This window comes from Phaseolus vulgaris, chromosome 9 (assembly GCF_000499845.2).
Source record: "Phaseolus vulgaris cultivar G19833 chromosome 9, P. vulgaris v2.0, whole genome shotgun sequence".
Classification (NCBI taxonomy): Eukaryota; Viridiplantae; Streptophyta; class Magnoliopsida; order Fabales; family Fabaceae; genus Phaseolus; species Phaseolus vulgaris.
In genome coordinates, this window is record NC_023751.2 from 16,717,413 (window position 1) to 16,743,114 (window position 25,702).

General features: G+C 31.5%; 3 protein-coding genes across 5 annotated transcripts; 2 read left to right on the top strand and 1 right to left on the bottom strand.

Annotated features, from left to right (window-relative positions):
• Positions 1-354: 354 nt before the first annotated feature.
• LOC137823140 (uncharacterized) lies at positions 355-8,014 on the bottom strand. Its single transcript, XM_068628283.1, has 12 exons — positions 7,758-8,014; positions 7,347-7,474; positions 7,078-7,140; positions 6,135-6,256; positions 5,307-5,422; positions 4,418-5,219; positions 3,081-3,812; positions 2,333-2,554; positions 2,158-2,253; positions 1,816-2,010; positions 1,582-1,695; positions 355-892 (listed from the first exon to the last, which is right to left on the bottom strand). Exons 1-12 carry the CDS (start codon positions 7,856-7,858, stop codon positions 632-634), a joined length of 2,952 nt encoding a protein of 983 aa, XP_068484384.1. The 5' UTR covers positions 7,859-8,014; the 3' UTR covers positions 355-631.
• Positions 8,015-14,252: 6,238 nt separating this feature from the next.
• Positions 14,253-21,859, top strand: LOC137821300 (probable beta-1,4-xylosyltransferase IRX9H). Of its 3 annotated transcripts, none has more exons than XM_068625818.1 (6): positions 14,253-14,414; positions 14,519-14,739; positions 15,058-16,129; positions 16,956-17,205; positions 17,927-18,147; positions 21,487-21,859. In XM_068625818.1, the coding sequence occupies exons 3-5, from the start codon at positions 15,255-15,257 to the stop codon at positions 18,101-18,103; spliced, it is 1,302 nt and encodes a 433-aa protein (XP_068481919.1). In that variant the 5' UTR covers positions 14,253-14,414; positions 14,519-14,739; positions 15,058-15,254; the 3' UTR covers positions 18,104-18,147; positions 21,487-21,859. The 3 variants fall into 3 exon arrangements, 2 of the variants coding, with proteins under 2 accessions (XP_068481919.1, XP_068481918.1); XR_011082778.1 differs by lacking the exon at positions 14,253-14,414 and adding an exon at positions 19,615-19,779 and having other exon boundaries at positions 14,448-14,739; XM_068625817.1 differs by lacking the exon at positions 14,253-14,414 and having other exon boundaries at positions 14,420-14,739.
• Positions 21,860-23,141: 1,282 nt separating this feature from the next.
• Positions 23,142-24,899, top strand: LOC137822938 (stress-response A/B barrel domain-containing protein HS1-like). Its single transcript, XM_068627965.1, has 2 exons — positions 23,142-23,340; positions 24,536-24,899. The coding sequence occupies exons 1-2, from the start codon at positions 23,201-23,203 to the stop codon at positions 24,714-24,716; spliced, it is 321 nt and encodes a 106-aa protein (XP_068484066.1). The 5' UTR covers positions 23,142-23,200; the 3' UTR covers positions 24,717-24,899.
• The last annotated feature ends 803 nt before the right edge of the window (positions 24,900-25,702 follow it).

Below are 25,702 nucleotides of genomic sequence, written 5' to 3' on the forward strand. Positions count from 1 at the left end.
TGCTGTTACTTGGTTTGGATTTATTAAACTATTTTTATAAATTATTTTTATTATATATGAAACAATCTAATGAATAAGATCATATTATGTAGATCTTTTGAAAACTGTAAAGGATCTTAATCCATTACTTCCACACAGTGAATCAGTGTATCAATGCTCAGGTAAAAAAACTGCAATTTCAGTGTAAGCAATGGCTCCGGCAACCATCTTAATATCGTTACCTTAACAACAATGATAAAACATTCATGACAAATACTAATGACCAAAACCATTGACAGAAAAATATCTATGCAATTAAAACAATGAACTAACTCTTTAATTAATCATAAAAGGAAAATGATTGGATAGAAGATATTTCATCAGTGTAAGCCAACCATAATTATTGCACAACAATGCAACCGGCCTCGGGAGTTCATGATTATCTTTCGTACTCCTCAATTTACGTCATTAAAATGAAGATATCCTCCATACAACCTCAAACAATGGAATGTAATGGAATTTTACATTACTTTTGCAATTCAAGCTACAAGATTTAACCGTAATCCGAACTTAACTAATGACTAACATAGAAACATAGATAAACCTAATTAAAACTAAAAAATTAGAGAAATTGGCAAAAATGGAGGACAGGTCATTTCCATTTCTCTTGTAGATCTTTCCTCTCGGATAATACCCAAGTGACAAATATTGCAGCTACAAGTGCAACAATTGTTAGAAGAAGTAGAGCATAGCTGAAATCTTCAGTTAATGAATCGTAAGTCCTAGAAGGAGCAATCTGAGTAAAAAATAGATCTACTCCGTAGGCAAATACGAGGGATGTAGACTCCAGCTTGGCAGGCACTGTTACGATACCTCGCAGACCTTCCACTTTAAGGGAATGTGTAATATAGGACTGCAGAAATTCAAGAAGAGAAAATAAGAAATGCATGTTTACAAGTACACAAAGCCCAAGTAGAAGCATGAGGTTGAAGTTGGTGATCAAGCATATGTATTTCCTTAAGCAGCCCTGCTAAGTAAGCTTTGTCCATTGAGGGGAAAAATATATAAATAGCGGTCGCAGCAAGTAAAACAGAGATAAAGTCATATTTTTCCTACCCAAATATAGTAGTGATTGATTACTAATACTACTGTTCCTTCAACCTTGAACTCAAGAACGAGTTACTTGTATACTGCAAACATTCTTTGTAAGCAGATATATATATATATATATATATATATATATATATATATATATATATAAATAGGGGGAACTATACCAGAAATTGACTGCACATATATTATGCATGCATGGCTATATATATTAATGGGTTCATGTTATCTTCTTATCTTGAGGATAAACACTATATAGCCCTTTATTTTAGTCAACCAAAATAATTCCCCAACCTCTACCCTCTTTTTAACGTACTCTATCTACCTGAATAAAAGTAATTTAACATTTACAATGAAAAAGGAAAATGCATAAATCAAAACATATTAGAACAAGCTAACACCATACATTGAGAATCCACTAATGATAGCACCATTTGTTAACCTTTTTCTTTTTTTCATGGATATAGAAAAAGAACAAGAGACAAAATAAACCTGAGAAACGATGGGCAATGAATCAGTCAGAGGAATAATCCCTTCCTCTTTCTCAGCTTGTGAGGGATTAAGTGTGCGCCGAGGATCCAAAAAGCGTTTATCAAGTGCCAAAACCTGGAAATAAAAATCCCAGTTGACAACCCAAAATTTAAGAGTTCATTGAAGAAATTAAATGATAAAAAAGATTGTTTCTTGATCTCAAGTTGAAAACTTGGTCGAGTAAATAATACCAACCTGGTCACCAATTGTTCCAATAAGAAGCTGCTTAGAAGTTATACCCTTGGACGTCAAAGTCACATCAATTGCTTTCACAGAATGGGTAAAAAAGTACGACTGTGATTTTGTTGTAACTTCTGGCCGATAATAAGAAGACATGGGTGATGTAAGATTATGCTTCCCAAGAACAAACTTCCAGATATCTTTGTTATCCTGTGAAAATCAAGGATATCACACCAGAATGAGAATAGATCAGTACCTCAAACATAAGAATGAACACAGACTAAAAGAGATAATAACATATACCAAAACAAGATAGTGAGGGGTCATTAAATGAAGATACACAAGTTAAGGACATACCGCTCGAGACTGATCATAGACCTCAATAACTGACATCTCATATCTGTGTGCTCTGAGATTAAAATAGTGATAGACAACCCAGTTTTCACTAAATACCTATACAAGCAATATTCACGTAAGATATTAAAAAAAAATAGTTTTACACCTTTTAAATAAGTGTAGTTCAAAAACTTACTGCACGAACAGGACCCTGGCAACCATGATGTGTCATTCTATGCAATATGCGACCAGTCACGGTATCAATGATATAGATGACTAACCATGCCTCCTCTGGGGTGGCTGTTCCAATTTCCCCCATGGCTTTAGGTGCTGCATTTGCGACAAAAAGTATATTGTTCGATACATACTTATACATGACATCATAGTCAGTCATAACTTTTGCTTGAGTATGAACAACCTACATGGAAAAAGGGGAATAACAACTTTAGGAAGAAGCAATGATTAAAACTCAACGGAAAATAGGTCAACATAAAACATGAACATGAGAGAAACCCTTAATTGTCATATTATTTGTTTGTGATCATTTCTACATACTCGGATTAGTATAGATACAACTAATATGACTTCAGGAATATACAAGGCATATGATTAAAAGAGTCTTACTAGATTTGGACAAGAATGACAAACATCACTCTACATGATTATTAGTAGATCAAAAATTCATTTGCAAAATCCCTCCAAATTGAGACTCACTCATTAATGCTATTGATTAGTAATAAAACTCACCATAAGGTAAAGCAACCTTTAAACTCGTACTTACTTGAAAAAAAAAGGAGTATTTTAAATAATGACATAGGACATTTATATTTCTTGAAAATGTAAAAAGGTTAATACAGACAAAGTACAATATAACAGAATCAATTTTATTTTATAAAAGAAATGTTCTTTTAACAAATAAAAACGTAATGCCAAAGGTGCCCTACCTCCTTCGATTTTCTGGTTACCGTTGCAATAATCTTTTCTGATTCAGATGGGAATACAATAGACCATAAATCCCGGAAATCAAAGCAGTATTCATCCACTATTTTGTGAATGCAATTACTCTTCAAGGCATGACCTCTGACAACACCATTATCAGCCTCCACTGAGTACCAGTACACATTTGAAAATTCATGTTGCAAAATGTCAATAGCTTCAGGAGTTCTTGGGTATAGGTATGCATGTTGGTCTATGTCTATAATTAGATGCAGACGCTGTTCAGTTGAATCAGTATAAGGCAGAGGAATAACTTGAGCAATGGTATGGGCAAGTCTCAAAGAATTGAGTTCCTTCCCAGTGTATGCATCAATAAAAGAAAGAACGGCCGGTGCAGCCAAACCTGGTCCACATCGCCCAACTACAAGGATAGATGGATTCTCATCCAAGGCATGATGATGTGGAACCTGCCACTGATAAATGTTAAGCCCAACGGGATGTTCACACACTTCTGTTTTACGTAGTGTATGAAGTAGAATAGACCAAACTATACGTCCATCTCCAGTGTGCAAAGCAAAAACCTTTCTAGCCCTTGTAAGTACTATAAGCAACTTACGAAAACCATTATGATCACGAGTCATTTTGCTTTTCTCAGAACTCCTTAACCTCAGTGCTTGAATTGCTACTACATCCTCAGGGCTTGCAATCATTAAAGTTCCTTTGAGCTTCAGCACATGTCCCTTTCAATAATAAATCAAAACATAAAAAACTACCATTAAAAAAAGAGTTAATGATATCCAGATAAAAACATCAATCTATAATAAATGGATACAAAATAGATAAAACTATCAGGAAAGTTGCACATGTCAGCATTATGTTGACTTTTCCCTCTCCAAATGGTATTTTGGTTACCCCTGTGAATGATGGTCATTTTTTAATTGATGAGTTGGGGGCTTTTTCTAATAAAAAAATATAAAAATAGTACATACAGAATTAGTGACCAGTTCACACTGGTATAAGTTCAAGTCAATTACATCATTCAATAATTTTTTATTGGATAAATCTAAATCAAAACTTGCTATTGGATTGAAAGTTTTAATCATATAGATCATATCAAAAAATCCTAAAATAATCCAAAATCATATAATACCTCATTTATATATATCAAGGTGTTGCCATTGCTTATATTCTTGCTGTTGCTTAACTTTTATATGTTTTGACACAAAACAGTAATATACAATTATCTTTCAATGTTGGATCAGTTAAATGATGTTAGAGTGCTAAGTCTTACACCAGTGTAAACCAGTGTGTGTGTGTGTCCTGATTAAAAAGATCAAAGGCATACCTTAAGCCATTCAAAGAGGTTCTGTTCAACTTTTGTCACTGATACACCTTCCTTTTCCACAGGTAGTTCAGACGTTGTGACATCTACAACTGATGCAAGGCCATCCTCTCTACTCCAGACAATTTCTCCTTGTTGTACTAATAAGAGCGAATGATCTTCCATTACCATCAATGCTCTAAAACCATAAGATCTATCTGTCCTCACATAATTGTTTATAAAAATCTTTTCAATGTTCCCTCTTTGATGGTCTATTATTATACTTTCCTTGAGTAACTCACCATTCCGATCATTAATATCTTTTACAAAGAGGCGAATATTACTGCCTTCGTGTTGAATAAATGCAAAAGCATGTTGACCCTCTGAAATTGACAGAGCATCACTAACAGCTGCTGCATTATTAATTTTGTCCACCAGCACCAAGTCGTCTTCATTTGTCACTTTAACTGTAAGAAGATGGGAATCAATACGCAATGCAAACAACTCAGGAAGCCTTGATGGCAATATTACTGCCTGTCCAGATGAATCCTTGATGAGGTCTGAAATGGGCTTTTGTTTGTAACTAATCTCTCCATTCTTGATGTTTATGGTCAATATCTTAGACCTCATCTTATCCAATACCACAAATTTATCACCTGAGACTGATAATAATTCCCCAAAAGTATCACAGGGAAGTATTGTATGATCATTCTTGAGCAATTCTCCAGTATCAGCATTCAATCCATACACATAGAACTTTGAAGAGCCAACAAAACCAGCTACATAGATCTTGTCAGTAGACTGAATAATACGGCTAACCTCAATGCTGCAAATACGATGAAGATAACAATGTTAACGGCAAGTCAAACTTTAAAAAAAACATCTTGCTCAGTAAACTCTGAGTCTGTCATACCTTTCACCCGCGAAATCTTTCCTCCAGAGAACTTCACCATCTATGCCAGAAACAGCATAGAGACAGCCTTTACCAAAAACAAGGATCAAATCATCCTTGTCAGCTTTCAGGTTTTTCTGCAAATAAAAAAAAAAAAAAAAAAACAGAACTTAATTCCATGCGTAAGAAAATCACTCATGCACTCTCGGGTTCAGCTACAAGCCTACACTTCAATAAACCAATACCAAGGGCAGGTTTACAAAAAGAGCTGCTGAATGCAGGCTCGTTATAGTGATCACAAAAAATACTGAAGGTGAAAATTGGGTACATGAGGAATGTTTACAGGGTAAGTGGCACAAGTCTGAACAATTTTGTTGGCTAAATTACTTAAATGTTAAATGACCATTCTGTTGAAAATAAAAGTAACTTAGTTTTAGGCGTTTAACATACAACAACAGTATTTTACCAATAGGTGGAATCATCAATCTAAAACAACACCATCCTGATCTAGTGTTCAGCCAAAAACCAGAAAACCAGTGTTCACATGTGCAGAGCAAGAAAAAAATACTGAGTAGATGTGTTCGCATTAGCATCATGCGCTTGGATAGAAACGAATGCTTGAATCTTCGAGTATAACATTAGGTCAACTTATTTGCATTAGCAACTCAATTATATTTCAAGGAGGGGTTTCTCTAATTATGTCCAAGGGAATTAGAAGTCTAACTCTTAATGTAGTACTTGTATTTCAGTCTACATGAATCCTTTCCATTGCTCTAGAGGATGTTTCGGATAAATCTACAAAAGAAATTATAGTATTTAAAATATCAAGAAAAAAAGTCATTCACTCACTGGAATGTATAATATTGACTTTGATTGCTTTGAGCCCTGAAGGGGAGTCTCCCAGACCATCTGTCCATCAGGAAGGTTCCATGCTCTCAATAAACTCCCATCCGAGGAAAGAGTTATGACATCTGAAGCATTTAAATGCATAGTTAATGAATTTGATCACCACCGATGTAAACTAAACATTTAAATAAATCTAAACACAGAAAAAAATTTACTTGGACAAGATAACAATATCTCACAAACAAAGAAAAATTAATGAAACTTGAAGCTAAGAAATCACTGTATGTGATAATGGTCAGCACGATGGTCACGCAGACATCTTTCAATTGATTTTACATCATTATTCAGAAGAAGTGGACAACAAACACAGAACATTTCTTCCATCTATGATACACATAAGCTATATTATACAACCAAAGGAGATTTGGATACTACACACTTAAAACTGGGAAAGAAGTCGAACTAAAAAGTTATCTATTAACAATAAAGCAGTTTAAACTAGGATATCTCCCCACACTTAGAGTCATGCAAACATGTTGACATGTCCAGGATCTAGATCTCCAATTCCAAGATGTTCATGTTCTACCACAGCTGATAATCATTCAATACGACTACTTTTGACCATGCATTTTATGAAGAAATATAAGTCATTATGTAAGCAGAGGACATCGGCATCCAGTTGACATCCAAACGTAGATATATTTAGAAGGGAAATAAAAATTTAAAATAGACTGAACAAGTTTGAATAAAAAGAATGGCAAAGAATCATGAACAAGGAGAATCATGGACACTAGTGCAACACTGGTCACCGTAACATACTTATGATGACATATTTTGGATGATAAAATATAATGTACAGTAAAACTGCTCTACGTTTCTGCAGTATAGTAAAGAATATATAAGTATGAAGCAATGCTCTACACAGTCAAAGGTTAAAGCACAATACATTTTCCCAGGGCAATGTCAAGTCCATCAACAACATCGTCGGTCCCAAGAACATGCCTCCAAACTGCAAACAAAACAGAGTTCAGCATTTCTGATTCTAAACAAAGAAAACAAAATAGTTAAGCAAGCAACGGTCATTGCTTGGGAAGGCTTGATTTACTTTTAAACCAGTTCAACTTCATCCATTTGATTGGAGCATAATCGCAGACAATATGATATAACAAATAATTTAATGGAGTCAGCATAAGCAGTTAAACAAAACCAACTTACAAATTTCTCCATGACGAAGGTCGAGTGAAGCTACAACGTTCTCTTCGGTGGACACCAAAACACGCTTCCGGCCAGTCTTTTGAGTGTGGAACAAAGCGTGCTTTACTTTCCCAATATACTGTTGGTGCCTATAATTAGTAGTCAAACATATTCAGTGGTCACTAACATTTAAATTGCACAAGAGAGAAATTAGCAATTAGAAAAGGAAATCTCTTTATCCAGTATAATAATCGATCAACAACGCAATTAAACGCGTAGGTGAAATTAGATCGAAGTGTTCGGGCGATAATTACAAGTGGAGAAAGAGAACGTATTGAATAGGAGGAGTGGAACAAAACCCAATCGAATAATCGCAAGGGTTTAAGAGAGCATTCAGTGAATACGTGAATAAATAAGAGTCGTTGAACTCACCAATCCATGAGACCAACTTGATCTTCGAAAAGCGAATAACCGATATTAGTTGATGAGAGAAAGAGGAAAAGGAGGAGAAAAACCCTAATCGCCATAGCCATGGCGATTCAGCCACGAGCACGGATCTGAAGAGTGGTAGTGTTTCGAATCTGCGTTGCTCACAGTCCAGGACTATGTCTACCAAAGATATAAGCCGACTTCTCGCGCAAACCAAAACTTCCAACGTTTTAACAAGAACCAAAAAGAGAACAATGGACGAAAATATTTAGGAAAATAATTTATATTTGAAAATAATGGACGAAAAACTAGAAAATAATATTTGGAATTTATCTTGATTTTAATTGTTTGATATACTTAGCTAATTTAATTATTTTAAATTTTACTATTAAATGTTTCAATTTATATTTTTTAATTATATAATATCATTAATTAAAAATTGAACATGTATTGTAGATCACAAATATACATATATATATATATAAATAAATGTATGGAAATTACACCTTATAAACGGTTTAATGTAAACTTAGGTTTAAAATTTATTTTTTAATATAGAATCAAAATTATAAAAAAATATATTCTAATAAGAGTTTATTAAATTTATCAGGTCATCCGTTATTTGGCAGCTATCGAATTACCTATATTATATAGTTTTATGCATACATGTTTCAGTTTGAGAAATGTGTGTTAAAAAACACACATCATCTAAAGTTAAGAACATTTAATTTATTTTTTTGTCGATAATAAAAAATGAATAAATATGAATTACTTTAGATGTGATCAAATCTTATACATCTCACTAGATATCATGAGATCATCCTCATACAAACTAATGGATCTATGCATCCATCAGAAAAGAAAAAATGTGCAAAATGTGATGTAACACATGACCAAACCTTTAATTGAACAAAAACAAAAGTTTCTAGTACATCTACTACTCCCCTTTAAAGATTACTTTGTTTCTATGTTTCCAAACAATGGTTCCACAATAACCAAGCAATTTTGCACTCAAAGAAAAAATGGATACTAGTCTCCTCTTCGATATCACAAAGACTACACGTGGAACTTGCAACTGTAATCTCACACCTTTCAAGATTAACCTTAATGACTAACTTGTTTTCCAACAATATAAATAAACGTAAACTTTATTTCATAAATTAATTTCAAAATTCATAAATTACTAGAACAGACAACATATACAATAATTAAGAATTCGAGTTAAAAATTATACTTAAAAAAAGTTATACTCTTATCCTATATTCACATCTTCAGATATTGTGTGTTTAAATTATTACGAGTTATTAGTTTATAGGAGAAAATATAATTAGTAAAAAATAGATTATGTTATCTGAACTAATAACATAAATATCAAAACTAATTAAACATATCATGTGTAGTTAGTTTGAGGACTCCTCCTTCAATATATTTTTTAAATGATCATAGGAATTAACAAAATTAATATATATTTTCTCTTACATAAACTCTTTCTAGAAAAATGAGAATTAATATCAATATTTTTCATCTTTATAAAATATATATTTAACACTCCCTTAAAATTAGTTGGAGCTGACAAAGGAGCAAGTGAGGTCAAAGGATAAGTAATAGTGAGAATGAGAATTTTTTTTTCAAAAGTCTCAATGGATTCTAGAAACCAAAAGTTACATGGAAAACATCTACTAAATAGAAAAAAATGGTCAAAAGCCTCATAGCAGTGGCTAGTTAATCATAATTTCAATAATTATTTTACATTCTAACATATTTACAAAATTTTAAGAAATTACCCAAAAATCTAATAAATTATCCAAAAATCTCTAACTACAATATTTGAGAAAGAAGTTTCATAAGTGTGTGTGAGAGACTTGACGAAAATATTCGTTGTATTTGATGTTCTCCAATGTGAATTGTTTTTTTTTTAGTTTTCTACTCCATTTTTGCATCTTGCTATTTTTTGTGTGTTTTATAACTTTAAAAAAATGAAAGAAAATAAGTGAACATAAACACAATAAATAAAAATACAACAAAACATACTTCAACCAGCATAAGCAATCACTACACTTAAAAACGAAGAAGAAAACACAATACTTCCATCATACTTAAAAAGGTATGGTTGGAATTAAAAAAAAAAAATTATATATATATATATGAGTTTATATATAGATAGGAAGTTGGAGGAGATAGATCTAAATTCTTTATTAGGTCCATAAATTATTTTAGAAAAAAATCGTTTGGTTTCTAACATTTTTTTAATTGATCCCTGAATTTGTAATTTTTTTTATTAGTTTTTCTTGATTAACAAGTCCTGATTCAAAACAAATATAAGTTAGTGGCCCAATTTGAAAAACAAAATCATTTTAAAGCATAAGTAAAAAGTGTGAAATAGTTCACGAATTAACAATTTAATTAACCTAGAAAAACATTATACTCTAAAAATCACCATTATTTTGCCATGCATATTATTTCTTTATTTATTTATAGATGATTTCATACATAATCTATGCAATTAGTGAAAAAAAACATTTCTTTAATTATCTTAAGTAATCCTTCTTTTGTTTATCATATTTTCTTTTATATCTAGATTGAATTTCAATAGTTTTTTTAAAAAATGTCAACAATCTGCTCTTATATCTTAAATTAGACTTGCCCACATCCTTAGAGTTAAATATGTTCAATATTTTTCTTTTTCACTTGGGTTTCAACTCATATACTACCATCACAAATACCTCGACTATTTCAAAGCACTGTTCTTATTTACAAATTGAATCTAAATAAATATTCACAATTAATAATATTTAAAATTAACTCTACATCATATTTTTTAATTGTTGATTTTTATGTGAAATCATTATCTAAATAAACATAACGGTTGTCCTTGTGACCTTTATTTCAATTGAATCAATATTACCTGACATTAGTAAAAAAATAACACTAACTTCAAAGTAAAAAATGAATTAATGTTGTCTTTAACATCCACAAAATAGAGATTAAAAATAGCACAATTCACATCAATTTGCAATTGGTATTACATGCATCACCACTCAAATCCCAAACCCAGTCCACATCTTTTGCTACAAGTGAACACTGATTGGGGATCAGTATTTCAAAATTGTGACTTTTAGAAGTAAATTTTATGTAGCTTAATAATTTGGTTGTGGCAAAAGAAAATGAAAAGGAGAATCAATGTTTATGTCATATTTTTTTTTTTGTTATTGGGTGGATTCAAATTCATGTGAATATTTCTTAAGCTGACATGCAAAAACTATTTTAGTTCCTCCGACTAAATATGTAATAATAAAAAAAAGACTTTTACGTAAAAATATGTTAAAAAGTTACTTGATGCATATTTAAAAAAAAAATTCAAGTAAATATTGCAGCGATATATGCCTAAGTATACTAATAAAGGTCCTTCTAAGATGTGGTACAACACTACTCTTCATTGTAGTATGTTAATATGTAATTTTTTAAAAGAATGAATGAACAAGGTACTCTTCATTGTAGTATGTTAATATGTAATTTTTTAAAAGAATGAATGAACAAGGTACTATTAAACTTTTGCTTTTGAAAATATACAAAAACCTTTACTCTTACATAAAGTGACATTGTATAATATCTTTTCATACTTGAAAAATTATGATTCTTAAAGTTAATGAATATTGAAAATCACAATTTATAGAAAATGACTAGATTTGGTTTATCTATAATGAATATTTTAAAAATAAAACAAAATCCATAAAAGAAGTTGAATCATATTTTTAAAAATATTTCAAACTTTTTTGCATGACGTGAAAACATTGTTTATAGTTTAGTATTAAAAAATAAATAATTAAATATAAATTTTAAAAAATATTGAGATGATGAAAAAACAATCGACAATGTTATTGACCAACCAAATTAAGTTTCATTAACATGAGTATTTAAGACCATTTATTGCTTACAACACTATACAGAACATGAATATTTGGTTTTTTTTAATGTTTTATATTCTTGTTACACTTTTGTTTATTACTTCAATGTAATGGAAATATTGATTTGCTTAGAGTTGCAAATAGTTGAAAAGCCTAACTGTTATCATTTTCTTTAAAGAATGTGTCTTTTAATGCACTGTAACTTTTTAAGTTTTAAACTTAAAGATTGAACACAAAATGTTGTAGAAATGTTTGTTTTTAATTATTATTAGGATGATCTCTGAAAAAAATAAAATAAAAGAATACAATGCACTTACTGTACTATAAAATATTATAAAATACATGAAAGTTTTAAACATGTGTAAAATAAGAAAATTCAAACAAACGGTATAATTGCTCAAAATATATTTATGTTCTCCTCTATTTATATTTGTTCTTCAGTTTTTATCTATTCTTCTCTGTTATTCTTTGCTTCATTGCTTCCTGCAAAATTACCAAAGCTTCTTTTTCTTTTCTTGTAATTGTCATTGATATCCTGTAATAATGGTATTCTCAGAACTTAGATAAAAATTAATATTTATTTGTAGCAATCAAAACTTAAATAGGAATATTTTCAATCATCAAACTTTTATTCTGAATATCAAAGCTTCTTTTTCTTTTCTTGTAATTGTCATTGATATCTTGTAATAATGGTATTCTTAAAACTTAGATAAAAATTAATATTTATTTGTACCAATCAAAACTTAAATAGGAATATTTTCAATCATATAAGCAAACTTTTATTCTGAATATGTTGATTTGTATCTCATGAAAAACTTTACAGAGTACTAGAGTTTTGGAAGGTGAAATACATGAAGACCAAATAAATTTATCTCAACCATAGAAAACTCCTGGTTCTAAGAAAAAAAATCTTAGCCGATTTAAGAGTGAAACGACCATACTCATCAAGAGTTCAATTACGAATATCCTGTTTCTCCCTAATCTTAATATGATTAAAAAAATAGACATCTGCGGTAAAGACAATGGAATATTCCAATCACAACCAGTTCAAAACTGAAAGACGGTATCCGAAATGCTAAAACCATCATATAACCCTGCAATATTTGCTAAAGAAGTAGTAAAACATCATTTATCATTCCATAAATTAATAAAAGTACCTATACCAACAGTCCAAGAAGTATAATTTCATTTACTATTAACTTCCTTTGTTATTCGTCCTATGGTTCTTTGCAGATGATTAATGATCAACAAGGATACATAGCCTAACTAGTAAAATTCCATCCATATATTATATTTACTTAGGTTGGTAGAGCAAAAATTTAGAAAAGATGTTATAGTATAAATTATGGTTGCTTAAGCTAATCACCATGTATTCAAAATACTTAAGGTGACAAAAAAACATGTCCAGGGTGTATAACGTGGGATGCCACACATGGTTCTCCGCTACATAGACTTTTCACCTTATTACATGTTTATGCAATATCACTCTGTTATTATTATTGTCAAGTTAATTAAACATATTCCATTATAATAAAAATTATACTTTTTATACCTTCAATAACTCACTTGTTATTATTATAATTTTATTTATTTTTTACTTCCAAACCTTCTATTACTTACCCTACTTCACATCATTTGCTTAATCAATATTATAAGGTTTAGACACCAATTTGAGTAAGTGAATTTTGTCTTTGAATACTTGTTGATGATCCATGTTCATGTATTCAATTGCTTGAATTGAAGATCTTCTCAACATCTATCTTACATTTCTTAAAAATAATATTGTTTCTTTGCATCTAAATGTTTCGGATAATAGCTATCTACACACAACTCTAAATTATGTTTTTCTTTTTATTCAATTCAAGTAAGCTAATGATATCAAAACTAGTGGAAAAAGTCATTTGAAGGAAGTTATATATATATATAAATGAAATTTTTTGATTTCTTTTTAATATTGAAAACTCAAAATTAGAACTAGTGATTTTTTCTTCTTCTTAATTTAATAGGTAACACATGCACCAAGTCTTTCATTGCAAGCCCCTTGTGGATTAATTATATATTGGAAATAGTGAAAAAACAAGAAAAAAAATATGATGTTTTAGGAGGTGAGGGAAAACAACGGATATGGAAATTCACCAAAACTTCACATTTAACAAAAAAAACATTTTTTAACACCTCTTTTCCCTGGCACGACTCTTTCATTGGAAGAACATAGTTGATAATTCAGGATGGAGAAAAAAAAAAGACCATTCCAGGTAAGAATTAGACACATAACTTGTTTAACATCCAACCTGTAAAAACTCAATTAGTGGAAAATGGATTAACATCAAAGACATGCCAATCTTTGTATTATGAGAGTGTTTTTAGATGAAAAAGAAGAAACAAAATTAACGTAACCTTTTTTATCTGAAAAAAATGCTTATTAAAATAAAGAGACTACCAAAATCAGAAAATAATGAAGAAAATCTGGGGTGAATAGATGTCGAAAAAATAGATAAAAAAAAAAAAACAAAGAACATAAATAAAGAAGAAAAGTGATAATTAAAAAGAAAATAAAAAATATATAAAAGTGTATGTTTATAAGTAATAACCTAGACAAATTTCAATTACATTCATGCCTTTAATGGATTTTCATAGTATTAACCTAATAATCGCAATCTTTGCAGGATTTTTGTTTACAGATTCGGTTTTCTATTTTTATTAATTTCCCTTTCCAGTCCCGCCCATTGGCATCTTCAATCACATGACAAAAGCGGTATTAGTTTTCTTTAAAAATTTAAATAAACATATCACTGTCGCTGTCTTTATGTTTTTTTTTCTTCCTTTTTTCCTGTGTTTTTCATGTTTTGTTTTTTGCAGGATTTGTTTCATTTTCTTGTTTGAAGTTCCTTCCTTTTAGATCTAAATACCTACACAGATTCATGAATATCGGTTAAGTTGACTCACCCAAAGCCATAGAACTAGTTGCGGCAGAAGGGAAACACTCTACAGTGCCAAAGTTCTTCCCTTTTAGTGCCCGACCGACTTGTTTCAAAAGTTGGAACAATCATGCCGCTCCATTTTGCTTCGCTGTCGTTTGGGTAACTTGTTTCAAACTTCCAGTGTTAATTGTTAAGTTGCTAAAAATGCTATCTTGAATAAGACACCGTGATGTTTGGTATCCGCATTTTCGCAGCTGCTAGTGGTTCCTCATTATTAATTAATGACTCATTTTGGTTGGTTTAATGTATATAGAGACTTGGGGTGTTTTTAATATATGCATTACGAAACGTGTTTTGCAGATTTTGTGTGATTTGAGATGGCTTACTCTTGATGTATTTTTGGAAGGATTGGTTGTAATTTATTTTGTTTAAGTACTTAATCTGATATGCTTTGATTACATTGTTTTATTATGCCAGCTTTATTTTGCACCTTTGGCTCTGTAACATGGTCACTCGGAAGCTCTTGGTCAATGCTAATAGGTCATGACAACTGTTGTTTTTGGCGTTGAAGGAGAAGAAGTTTATTATTGTTTTTGAATTTGGATACTTTCCAGCCATTATTGTACTCACGGGGACCATTTGGGGTTACTAAACATTGGTTTGGATTTCTATTGATGGCGTCTATTCGAAGAACTTTGTCCCCTGTTGCTAGAGCTGGAACTGCAACAAATGTTGAAGTCTGTTCTGTAGCTTCTCCGTTGTCCAAGTCGTCGTCAAGTCCCCAGAACTGGTCACCTTTAGTTGGATTGGACTACCGTGCTTTTGTGTTTGGTGCTTTCTCCCCAAGGTCTTTCAGGGGTCTTGAGAGATCAAAGCCTAGGGGCCAGCTTTGGAGGAAGGTGCTTTTCCATTTCTTCATATGTTTTGTGGTTGGTGTTTCTATTGGACTCATCCCACTTGCATCAATACACATGTCAATGAATTTCATGCCAAAACATCGAGCTTTCTCATTTGAGGTGATATCTGCAACGGGAAATTTCCAGCAGCTTGAAAATGTAGCGATAAATGTGGCGCCATCAATCAATGAGACTGTGAATTTTAATGCTTCTTTGTATGTAACTGCGAAAGAACCAGAACTAATAGATGAAGTGGCATATAATATATCGAACAGCCAAATCAGTGAACATTCACATGTGGTATCTCAGAAGCTTCTCATCATTGTGACTCCAACATACAATCATCTATTTCAAGCATATTACTTGCATCGCTTGTCACAAACGTTAAAACTGGTCTCACCTCCCATGTTGTGGATTGTTGTTGAGATGACATCCCAATCTGAAGAAACTGCTGACATCTTAAGGAGTAGTGGGATTATGTACAGACATCTCATTTGTAAAACGAATATAACCGACCCAAACCATAGGAGCATTCTTCAAAGAAATATTGCAATGGCTCACATTGAAGCTCATCGTCTTGATGGAATTGTTTACTTTGCAGATGATGATAACATCTACTCAGTAGAGCTCTTTCAGCAAATGAGAGAAATAAGGTCTTTTTAGTTTCTGAGAAATTAATTTTGTTTGTGCCTTTCTTCTTCTCTTGCATACCATAGCTGCTCTGATGCAATTTATTGTTAAAGGTTTCTGATAAGTAATGTACTGAGGCAACATGGATAATATCATTACAATAACTATACCTACATTTAACTTATTTTGAGTTTCTAATTGTCATTTATTTAAGGACAAGAGACATGGATACATGGGTCAAATATTGTTTGTCTAACCTATCGAAGGAGGGGTGTGGGAAGTGTAATTATAAGTGTTGTTGATTGATTTGGTGTCATGTTTAAATTTTTGTCAATTTCTGAAATAGAGACTACCTACCTAGTATCTACATATACGTTGCATCCACAAAGGTGTTCTACATTGCAAAGTAATGTCAGAATGGTCATTCCCTTCTTTTATGCACCTTTAGTAGTTAAGTTCTATCAATCATGAATGTATTTATTTTGATAGAATTCCAAAATGATCGGAAACCCTCGCCTCGCCTCTTTTGGCATAGAATCATATGACAAAATAGCATTGGGCTCGAGACGTGTGTGATTCTTATGACAAGGACCTCTAAAATGTCTCTAAAGTACAAATTAAAACACCTTGAAAAATTAAGAATAGAAAGTGTATATATTTGTACCTATGCATGTGTGTAGAAAAAGGAACACTAATGAGCCCTATCTGCTGGTAATGTTTCTTTTATTAGCCACTAAATCTTTAATCAAATCAGAATGTTCTAGCATATTTGTCTTTTCTTCTATAATTTTTCTCTTTCAATGGTTTTTTCATTTGTTAGTTGAGATATACCATCATTTTGATTTGCAGGCGATTTGGAACATGGACTGTAGCAAGATTATCAGGGGATAAAAGTAGATTTGTCTTGCAAGGGCCCATTTGTAATGGAAGTCAAGTAATTGGATGGCATACGTATGAATCAAATGGGAAATCCAAAAGATTTCATGCTGAAATGTCGGGTTTTGCATTCAATAGTACAATACTCTGGGATCCAAAGAAGTGGCATCGCCCTACTCTGGAACCTATCAGGCAACTTGACTCAGTCAAGGAAAGTTTGAGGGTTAGTAGACTAATATATCTGTCAGACTCTTGAAGATATGCTAGAATTATATAGATATAGTAACTATATGTTAGGATTAATTGATGATATTAGGATCAATTAGATTGATGCTATATTTATGTTATTAGCCTAAAATAGGGTTACTGAACATTCTATAACTATGTTCTCTGCCCTATAAATTGAATAGTTCCACTGCGGTCTAAACACACAAAGTTCATCATATGCCTTTTTGGTTTTACTCATCTCAACATGGTATCAGGATCCTCTCTGGGGCTGATCCATAACAACTCTAAAACTGTCATTGTTGTGCTATCTATTGACAAAGAAGTTGTGATAAAATTTGATTGGTTCTATATTTACTATTAGCCTAAAATATAAAACAGGGTTATTGAATATTCTGTAATTTTGTTCTTTGTGCTATAAATTGAATAGCTCCATTGTGGTCTAAGCACATGAAATTCATCGTATGTCTTTTCTCCTAAACAATATCTTTTATTTTGCTGATTTTTTCTATTATTGTGTAACATAACATTTTCTGTATCTAATCCAAGTTTTGAAAAACATAACCAATCAGATTATCATTATATAAAGTGTGGTCGGGCATTGTTCTATATGCCCTCATGGCTTTCTACAATGAGGAGGGGAGAAAAATTCAGTGTTCAAAACTGTACAACCTTGAATTCTTCCTTGATCAATGGTGGGTTTGCTTTTCTATATGCAGGTCAGCACATTGATTGAGCAGGTGATTGAAGATGAAAGTCAAATGGAGGGCTTGATGGACAACTGCTCGAGAGTTATGGTCTGGCATATTGATCTTGAATCATCTTATTCGTCCTATCCTCAGAAATGGATTTTAAAGAACAACCTAGATGCCATTTTTCAGCTTCCACTTGTGTGAAATCCTGGTGAAGAAGTGGAGAGCAGTAAATTTTCATCCTGGCTGTAAGTGAAACCTTTAATCTCTAGACTTCTATAGCCCATTTTGGTTTGTTTTAAAATCAACTACTGTCCTGCACTTTATATTTTAAGTTTAACTGGTAAATGTTTGGAACAATATTAAAATTTCAGTAACAGATTCTTTGTCAGATGTAAGTAAATCATCCTGCCGAAAACAATTCTTTGTTATTGAAGTTGGATGAAACTGTTAACAATTATGGATTTGGGTTACAATAGAGGGAAAAGAGATAAAGACAGCTCATGTTAGTAAACTGAAAGTATTGTTGATAGAGAGACACAATGCTAGTAAAGTCAAAGCTCTAACCTCTATTTATATTAATACAATACAAGACTCTTTATCATAATTGAATAAGGAAAGCTCTCTCTTTTCTAAGATATTCTAAGATGTAAAAAATATATCATGAGATTTTTAAAAAATATTTTAAGACCCCTCCAAAATTTAAACCTTAGCTTTAAGCTTGTTATAATAAACAAAATAAAAAAAATGAAGCAGAATCCATAAAACATACATGGAGGCTACACAGGGATGGTGGAGAAGTTGAAGAGATAAGATTGTTGGAAGATAGATTTGCAAGATGACTGGAATTATTACGAGTTTGAAGAGTTTGTTGATGATGAAATAAAACGGGTTTGGATATTCCCAGCTATGACCAAGGATCAAAATCAACCAAACAAATATAGATTTCTCTTCATACTAGTTGATTTTATCTTCATCATAGGAAAAGATTCAAGTGATTGGATCATGGAAATCAAATTCTTATTACAATATACACAAATAGAAAATGAGTTATATACCCATATTGAAACACAAGCGAGAGCACAAGAACACATGAATAAAATGGATGAACAAGGTAATGAGGCTTGTGGTTTTAGTCCAATAACAAAAGGAAACTAAAACAAATTGAAAAACATGAATGGAGATTAAGATAAGAAGAAGCACCACTTAATATAAATACTCAAGATCAGATTCAAAGAGAGAAATTCTCTAGAAACCTTTCAATTCTTTCAAATGAATCCAATGTTGTGTTCCTATGTAGAGTGACTCTCCTTTTATAGAAGAGTGCCACGAAATTAACTTAAAAAATAAGCTTTAGTAAAAAATTCTAGATCCTTCCTAGCTTACATGGATGCCTATTAGTTACCCTAATGAACAAAGCTTCCTATGTAAGCTAGTTATTATGTTTGTCAATCACTTGCCTTCCTATTCTATAAACCAAACACTTCTAGAACAAAAGTTGTAATCAAACATGCCTCTTGCTACTCCTATGTTCAAACAAGTACTAAAACAAAAGAAAGCTTTATTTTTTTTACGAGAACAATAATTTTCTAATCATCTTGCTAGTTTTGCTTAGCTCCTTCTCAAGCTCCCTACCTCTCCTTTTAGTAATTCTTCTCTTGAATTCTTCTTGTAATTTGAATCCCTGCTTCTTATTCATGCTCATATCATATCAGTTGGAATCTTGAATTTCCAAGGAAGAAACTCCATGAGATGGGAAAAGAAGTCGCCACCTATACAAGGGTGTGATTAATTGCACCTAGGATGAATATGGGGTAGAGGACTGGAGACAGGTTCAAATTTCATCCAGGGCCAGGATGATGTGATGAACATTTTATCAGGTGGTTTGAGATGAATGGAAGATTTGCTATTCCTACTACATATTTTCACCATTCAATTACTGTGGTCTTTCTTTTTTTGTCTTCTTCATCTGTGTTCTGCTCCTCCTTTGTCAATTCTAAAGCAAAATACTTGCCTTTCATTTGAACTTAGTTCACTTCTATTATTGTATCTTTAATTATACAAGTTTTTAGGTTCAAAACACCTTGTAAATTTTTTCCCAGCCAATATGGAACGGTTAAAGGATATCAATTAATTCTAGGAACATATAAAACGTAGTATATTAACTTCAATCCTGAGTAGGTTTTAATTGCTATTGTTCCTTTGCCTATATGTTCTCCTTTCCCAATTAGGACTTTGAAAATAGTAGCTTTGTTGAGCTATTTGAGGAGATCATTAACTCATTGTTTGTACAACTGCTAACAATAAACAAATATTTTGTAAGGTTGTCGGTTGTAAAGCATGACATTGCAAATTAATGGTCCCATTGTTCTAAGGGAGAGAAGAATGTATGATTAGTTTTTTGGAACTTTCCAAATGAACAGTTTCAAAAATTGTGCCTCTGTTAGTTGATTCTCGGCAGCCTTGGCTTCTTTTTGTTGACGAAACCATGTGTTCTATTTGATCATACCTGTAACATCTTATGTTAGGTTCCTACCAATGTCTCTTTTGTTAATTCTGTATTTTTTCAATAAGGTCGTGGTGGTAAAGCTTGCGTGTTATTGCTTTGGTTGTTATTTCCAAAATATTAAGTCCTACCTTGTTATTGTTGTCACCATTGTTTTGCAATTTGGCTTGAGAAACACCCCAAAGGCCCAAATTGTCTCATAAGCCTCCTTTGCTGTAGTGCCTGTAATGTATTTAACATTTCTGTCAACGTATTTGCATAGACCCTTTGTGTTCTCTATGGTTGGAGTAGAAGTTTCATAGCTTACAAGTATATTTGCAAGATCCTTTTTTTATACAATTCTGGAATTAAGAAATTCATTTCCCAATAATGTATCTTATTAGCAATACCAAAGAATTTATCTAAATATTCTTTGATTGTCTTAGATTCTTTCATTCTTCTTAACTCAAGCCCTCTTATTAAAATCAATACCTGCATGCTCAGATCCTTTTAACCCTTGCATATTCTTCCTTCAATTAATCCAAGTGATGGGACTCAAGTGGAGATGATGTTGTGAGGCAATGGCAAAGGTCCAAGAAATGTGGGCAACACACCCAAAAGAAAGGCTGGCTAGACAAATAATAGAATGAAAACTACTCTCAAGAGATCATCCAAGATATTTTAAAGGAGACATAAATAATTCATCATTGTATCCTTGGAATGGACAAATAAAGCCATTCAATGTAAAACTTCTCTCCGCTCCAATTTTGGGGAGGTTAACATTGTGTGAGGAGAAATTTTGGTCACCTCCATTCCCCTCCCCTCCTTTTTGTGTTTGAACCAAAGAAGAAAAAGTATAAAAAAGTCCTTGCTCTCTATTGATCTCCTATCAAATACTACATCATTACAAGATACTATGAGATATTTTCTGGATATTTATGTTTTTCTTGAGTTTTCAATCGAAACGTGTATACCTTGAATACTGTTTATGTTTTGAATTTGTGTGGTCATATGTCAAACAAATCCAGAATTTGAGAATTGTACATTCATGCATTTCTTTGGTGGTTTGATTTTAAATTCATTTCATCATTCTGCACTGCAGGGAAGATATTCTAAAGAATTGGAGGTGGCCTGCTAATGCTTTTGTTTATCTTCAATTGATCCAGTGGTTGGCTACTCAGATATTCCATATAACGTGAATGACTACCACTCTGTCACGTGATGGCATGGTTGTTTCCTGTGAAAAACTCCATTGATTAATTGTGCATTTTCCCCTCTAACAATTTGTACATTATAAAAAATAATTATGAGTAGCTCACTCCCACATTGTGGCACATTTTGGATTTTTGTAGAATACATCGCAGAGGCAGTAACGTGTTTCAATTGGCCACTTCCCTCTATCTGTTGTTGCAGTTAAACAATCTCTTCTGTAAAATTATGGGAGGAATTTTGAATGTGAAACAATTTTCACTGTATTTGAAACTTGTGGTTTTGTGTGCGTGCTTGTCTATTACTAAATGATTTGTTTTTGTTAAATCTTCCCCGAATATGGTAATCATTTTATGATTCAATTGTGTAATGGCCTATAACTCAGATGAGGGCATCACATAACATCCCTTCATTCGTTAGCAGACATTTGAAACCAAGGCTGATGAAACAACACAGAACTCAATTAGTTAACATGAAAGTAACATAAAATTACCTTGGTGGAACTAAATGCAAAATTAAAGTTTCCTCCTAACAATCTAATATTTTCAAAACCAACTTAATTAATTTCACAAGAGATTAAAAAATTAAAATCATATATTACTAGTCAACTAGGAAGTAATGTGAAAGTAAACTACCATAATGGAAGTGAATAGAAATTTTAAGGTCCAGGTAAATCTGGTAGCCATTGAAAATAAAATGAAATAATATAACTCTTAGGTCTAACATCCATGATTTTTTGATTAAATGCTACAAATAATAATGTGTAAAATATGATCATGTTTAGTTTAGTTTTAGTTTAAGAACAAATCATAGTAATTTTATTACAATGATTGTTCAAATATTTTGAAGTTTTAATTTATTCTCTTCCAATAATAAATTTTGTCACGCACCTTTATTCTAATCCAAACATGTAGGATATTGAGAATCACTTCATTCCTGAAGTTATTCAAAAGCAACTATTAATTATCATTCATATAAAAACATCAAATAACTTATATATTTACAAAAATCATTCTATTACTACATTCAATTCAAATGTTTCTTTACTTTCAAAATAAAATATAATTAGATATTATAAATATTATATATAATTAGTTATCTATTTTCTAAATATTATATATAATTAATTATCCTATTTTTTATGTTCAGCTTGGTATTTTACTATTGTAAAAACCATACATTTTGATTTAGTAAGTTATTTTAACTTCTCTTTCTTAATAGAGCACGTGATTGCCATCTTTTTTTTTGCAGGATTACACAATAAATTTCGTATCCATAATAATTCAGGCGCATATCACAAAAATAAGTAAAAAAATATTTTTTAATCTATGTGTAAAAAGACTTTGATACTGTCAATAAAGCTTTTTTTTAAATTTTTGTTGAGATAGGTAATGAAGAGAGAAAATGATATTTTTACGATTCATATAATTGTATATAACTTTGTGATGTGACGATGAGTTTAAAAATAAATAAATTATAAAAGATAAATTTAGAATTAAATAATATAAAAAATATTAAAATAATTATATAAAAAATAAGATTCGTAAATATATTCTTTCCCGATAAATAAAGTAAAGAGTGAGAAGGGGGAAGAGGTTGGTGTGGAAATGGAGGAAGCAAAGGGAGTTGTGAAACACATCGTGCTCGCAAAGTTCAAAGACGACATCACGGCAGAGAAGATTGAAGAGCTCATCAAGGGCTATGCCAACCTAGTCAATCTTGTTCCACCCATGAAATCATTCCATTGGTAAGCTACCTTGTTCATTTTTTTTCTTTTTCGTTTTCTTCCTCACACTTCCAATTCCACAACCCACTTTGATCTCGACAAACAACATTTTCTTCACCCAATGCAAAAGGGCTTGCAAATTTAACTCTTAAAAACCAAAAGATTGAATTTTTAGTATCTTCATTAAAATACGTTTGCCCAGTATTGCAGATGAAAATTGGATCGGGTTGGGTTCCAATTTATGGCTACATTTTGGTCCAGTGGAGATTTTAGTATTCAGAAATGTTACTGATACGATTTTAGTATTCAGAAATGTTACTGATACTTTTTTTTCTAAGATTCTTTAAAACGTCCATTGGTGAAATTGAAGGGTTTCAGAATAAGATCTCTGCCTTTTCTGCGTTTTAGGGTCTTCTGTTATTTGTTATTTTAATTTTACAAGCGAATATGATCTCAGAGAAATACATGTTTGGTTCAGCTTATTATTTTAAAATGACACTAACTTGTTTTTCTCTTCTTAACAGACTTTGAAAAACTAGTGATTATGTTGTGAATTTGGATGATGGTATTTGCTTCCATGATCTCTAACTTGGAAATTGTCCAATCTGTTGTTGTATATGGCAACTAGCTTTGAGTGCTAGGCTTTGAATGTTTGGCAAATTTCCAATCTTAATGGCAAAGTTAAGGCCTAAATTAATAGACTTTTGGATTGTGTTAAAAGAGTTATACCTTGTTATGATAAGAATTTAACTATAAGTTTAACTCAACTTTACAAAGCAAACATTATGGTGAGTTTTGGATCACTTATATATTATGAAGTGTCTTTGTTTCTAATATGATAAGTTGAGTTTTGGATCAGTCTTTGTAAAACATTATGTTGAGTTTTGGATCACTTATATATTATGAAGTGTCTTTGTTTCTAATATGATAAGTTGAGTTTTGGATCAGTTATATATTATGAAGTGTCTTTGTTTCTAATATGATAAGTTGAGTTTTGCATCCAATTATATATTAAGAAGTGTCTTTATTTCTAGTCGATTTAAAACTTCAACATGTTATAATAGATGAAACTTGCATAGATTGAGAAATGTCATTGAACTTTTATTGTATATAACTTTCTAAACATTTGCATGTAAACTCATTGTAGTGGCTTAATTAGAACATTTCAAAACAATATATATATATCCATTGCTGATAACTGAATTATATATTGTAGGGGCACAGATGTAAGTGCTGAAAACCTGCATCAAGGCTTCACTCATGTGTTTGAATCAACCTTTGAGAGTACAGAGGGTGTTGCAGAGTATGTAGCTCATCCTGCCCACGTTGAATTTGCAAATCTGTTCATTTCCTCAACAGAGAAAGTGATTGTGATCGACTATAAGCCTACCATTTAACCTTTCATTGGGAAAGTAATGCCTCAGTTCACTGTTAGTGCTCTCATAAATGTTGTTTTCTCCCAATTATTCTGAATTTGATATTTCAATTTGGGTTACATATATGTATTTGTATGTAACATTTATGGAAGTTGGAAGCTTATTTTAATGCACATTTGGAAGCTTTTTCAGCCTCTGAACTCATCACTGTGTCATAAGGGAGCAAGTCTGTCACCTAGCAACCAAATCAATAAAAAACACTGCTAATGTATAACGTCTGAATTAGCTTCTGAACAATGGATACTTCTAAAATCATATCGTATTCATACCTTCTACGTATCAGTATACAGTACTCATGAATACATGTTTTTGAGAAGTTTAGAAATTGCTATCTAATGGATTATTCCCACGTGTAATACTAAATAATTATTTTCTTCTCTATGGGCGAAACTCTTATATTAAAAAAATCAAATTAATTTTCGTATTCTTTTGAAACGCCACTTGGTTGTTTTTTTTATTAAAAAAATCTTTCTTCCTCGTATTTTTTTCTTAATTTTTAAATGATTTAAATTGAGACATGTGTTTGGTAGCATCTAATTACACATTTAGATTTCAGTTAAAAAATTAAATTGAGTTAAACTAAATTGGAGTTGGAATTTAATCATAATCTATGAAAATAATCATTCAAATTTTCATCCACATCAACTATCATTACTGAAAATACCAAAAATGGAAGACTAAAGATGAACTTCAAAGTTTCTCGGAAGGTAATTATTGGGTTGATCTTTTAGTAAATTAGAAATTGAGAATAAACTTGCATCTTCTTCTCTTGTCCATCATCATAAGCTTTCTTTTCTTCAATCTCTTTTTCATTTTCCATTACATATTTGTTCTTTGTGTTTATATTCTTGTTTTGTTCTTCGAATTTCAATTCGGCTTCCTTTATCATGTTTTTTTCTTTTATGTCTTTCAATTTCGCAATACGCATCATCTTTACCATATAATGT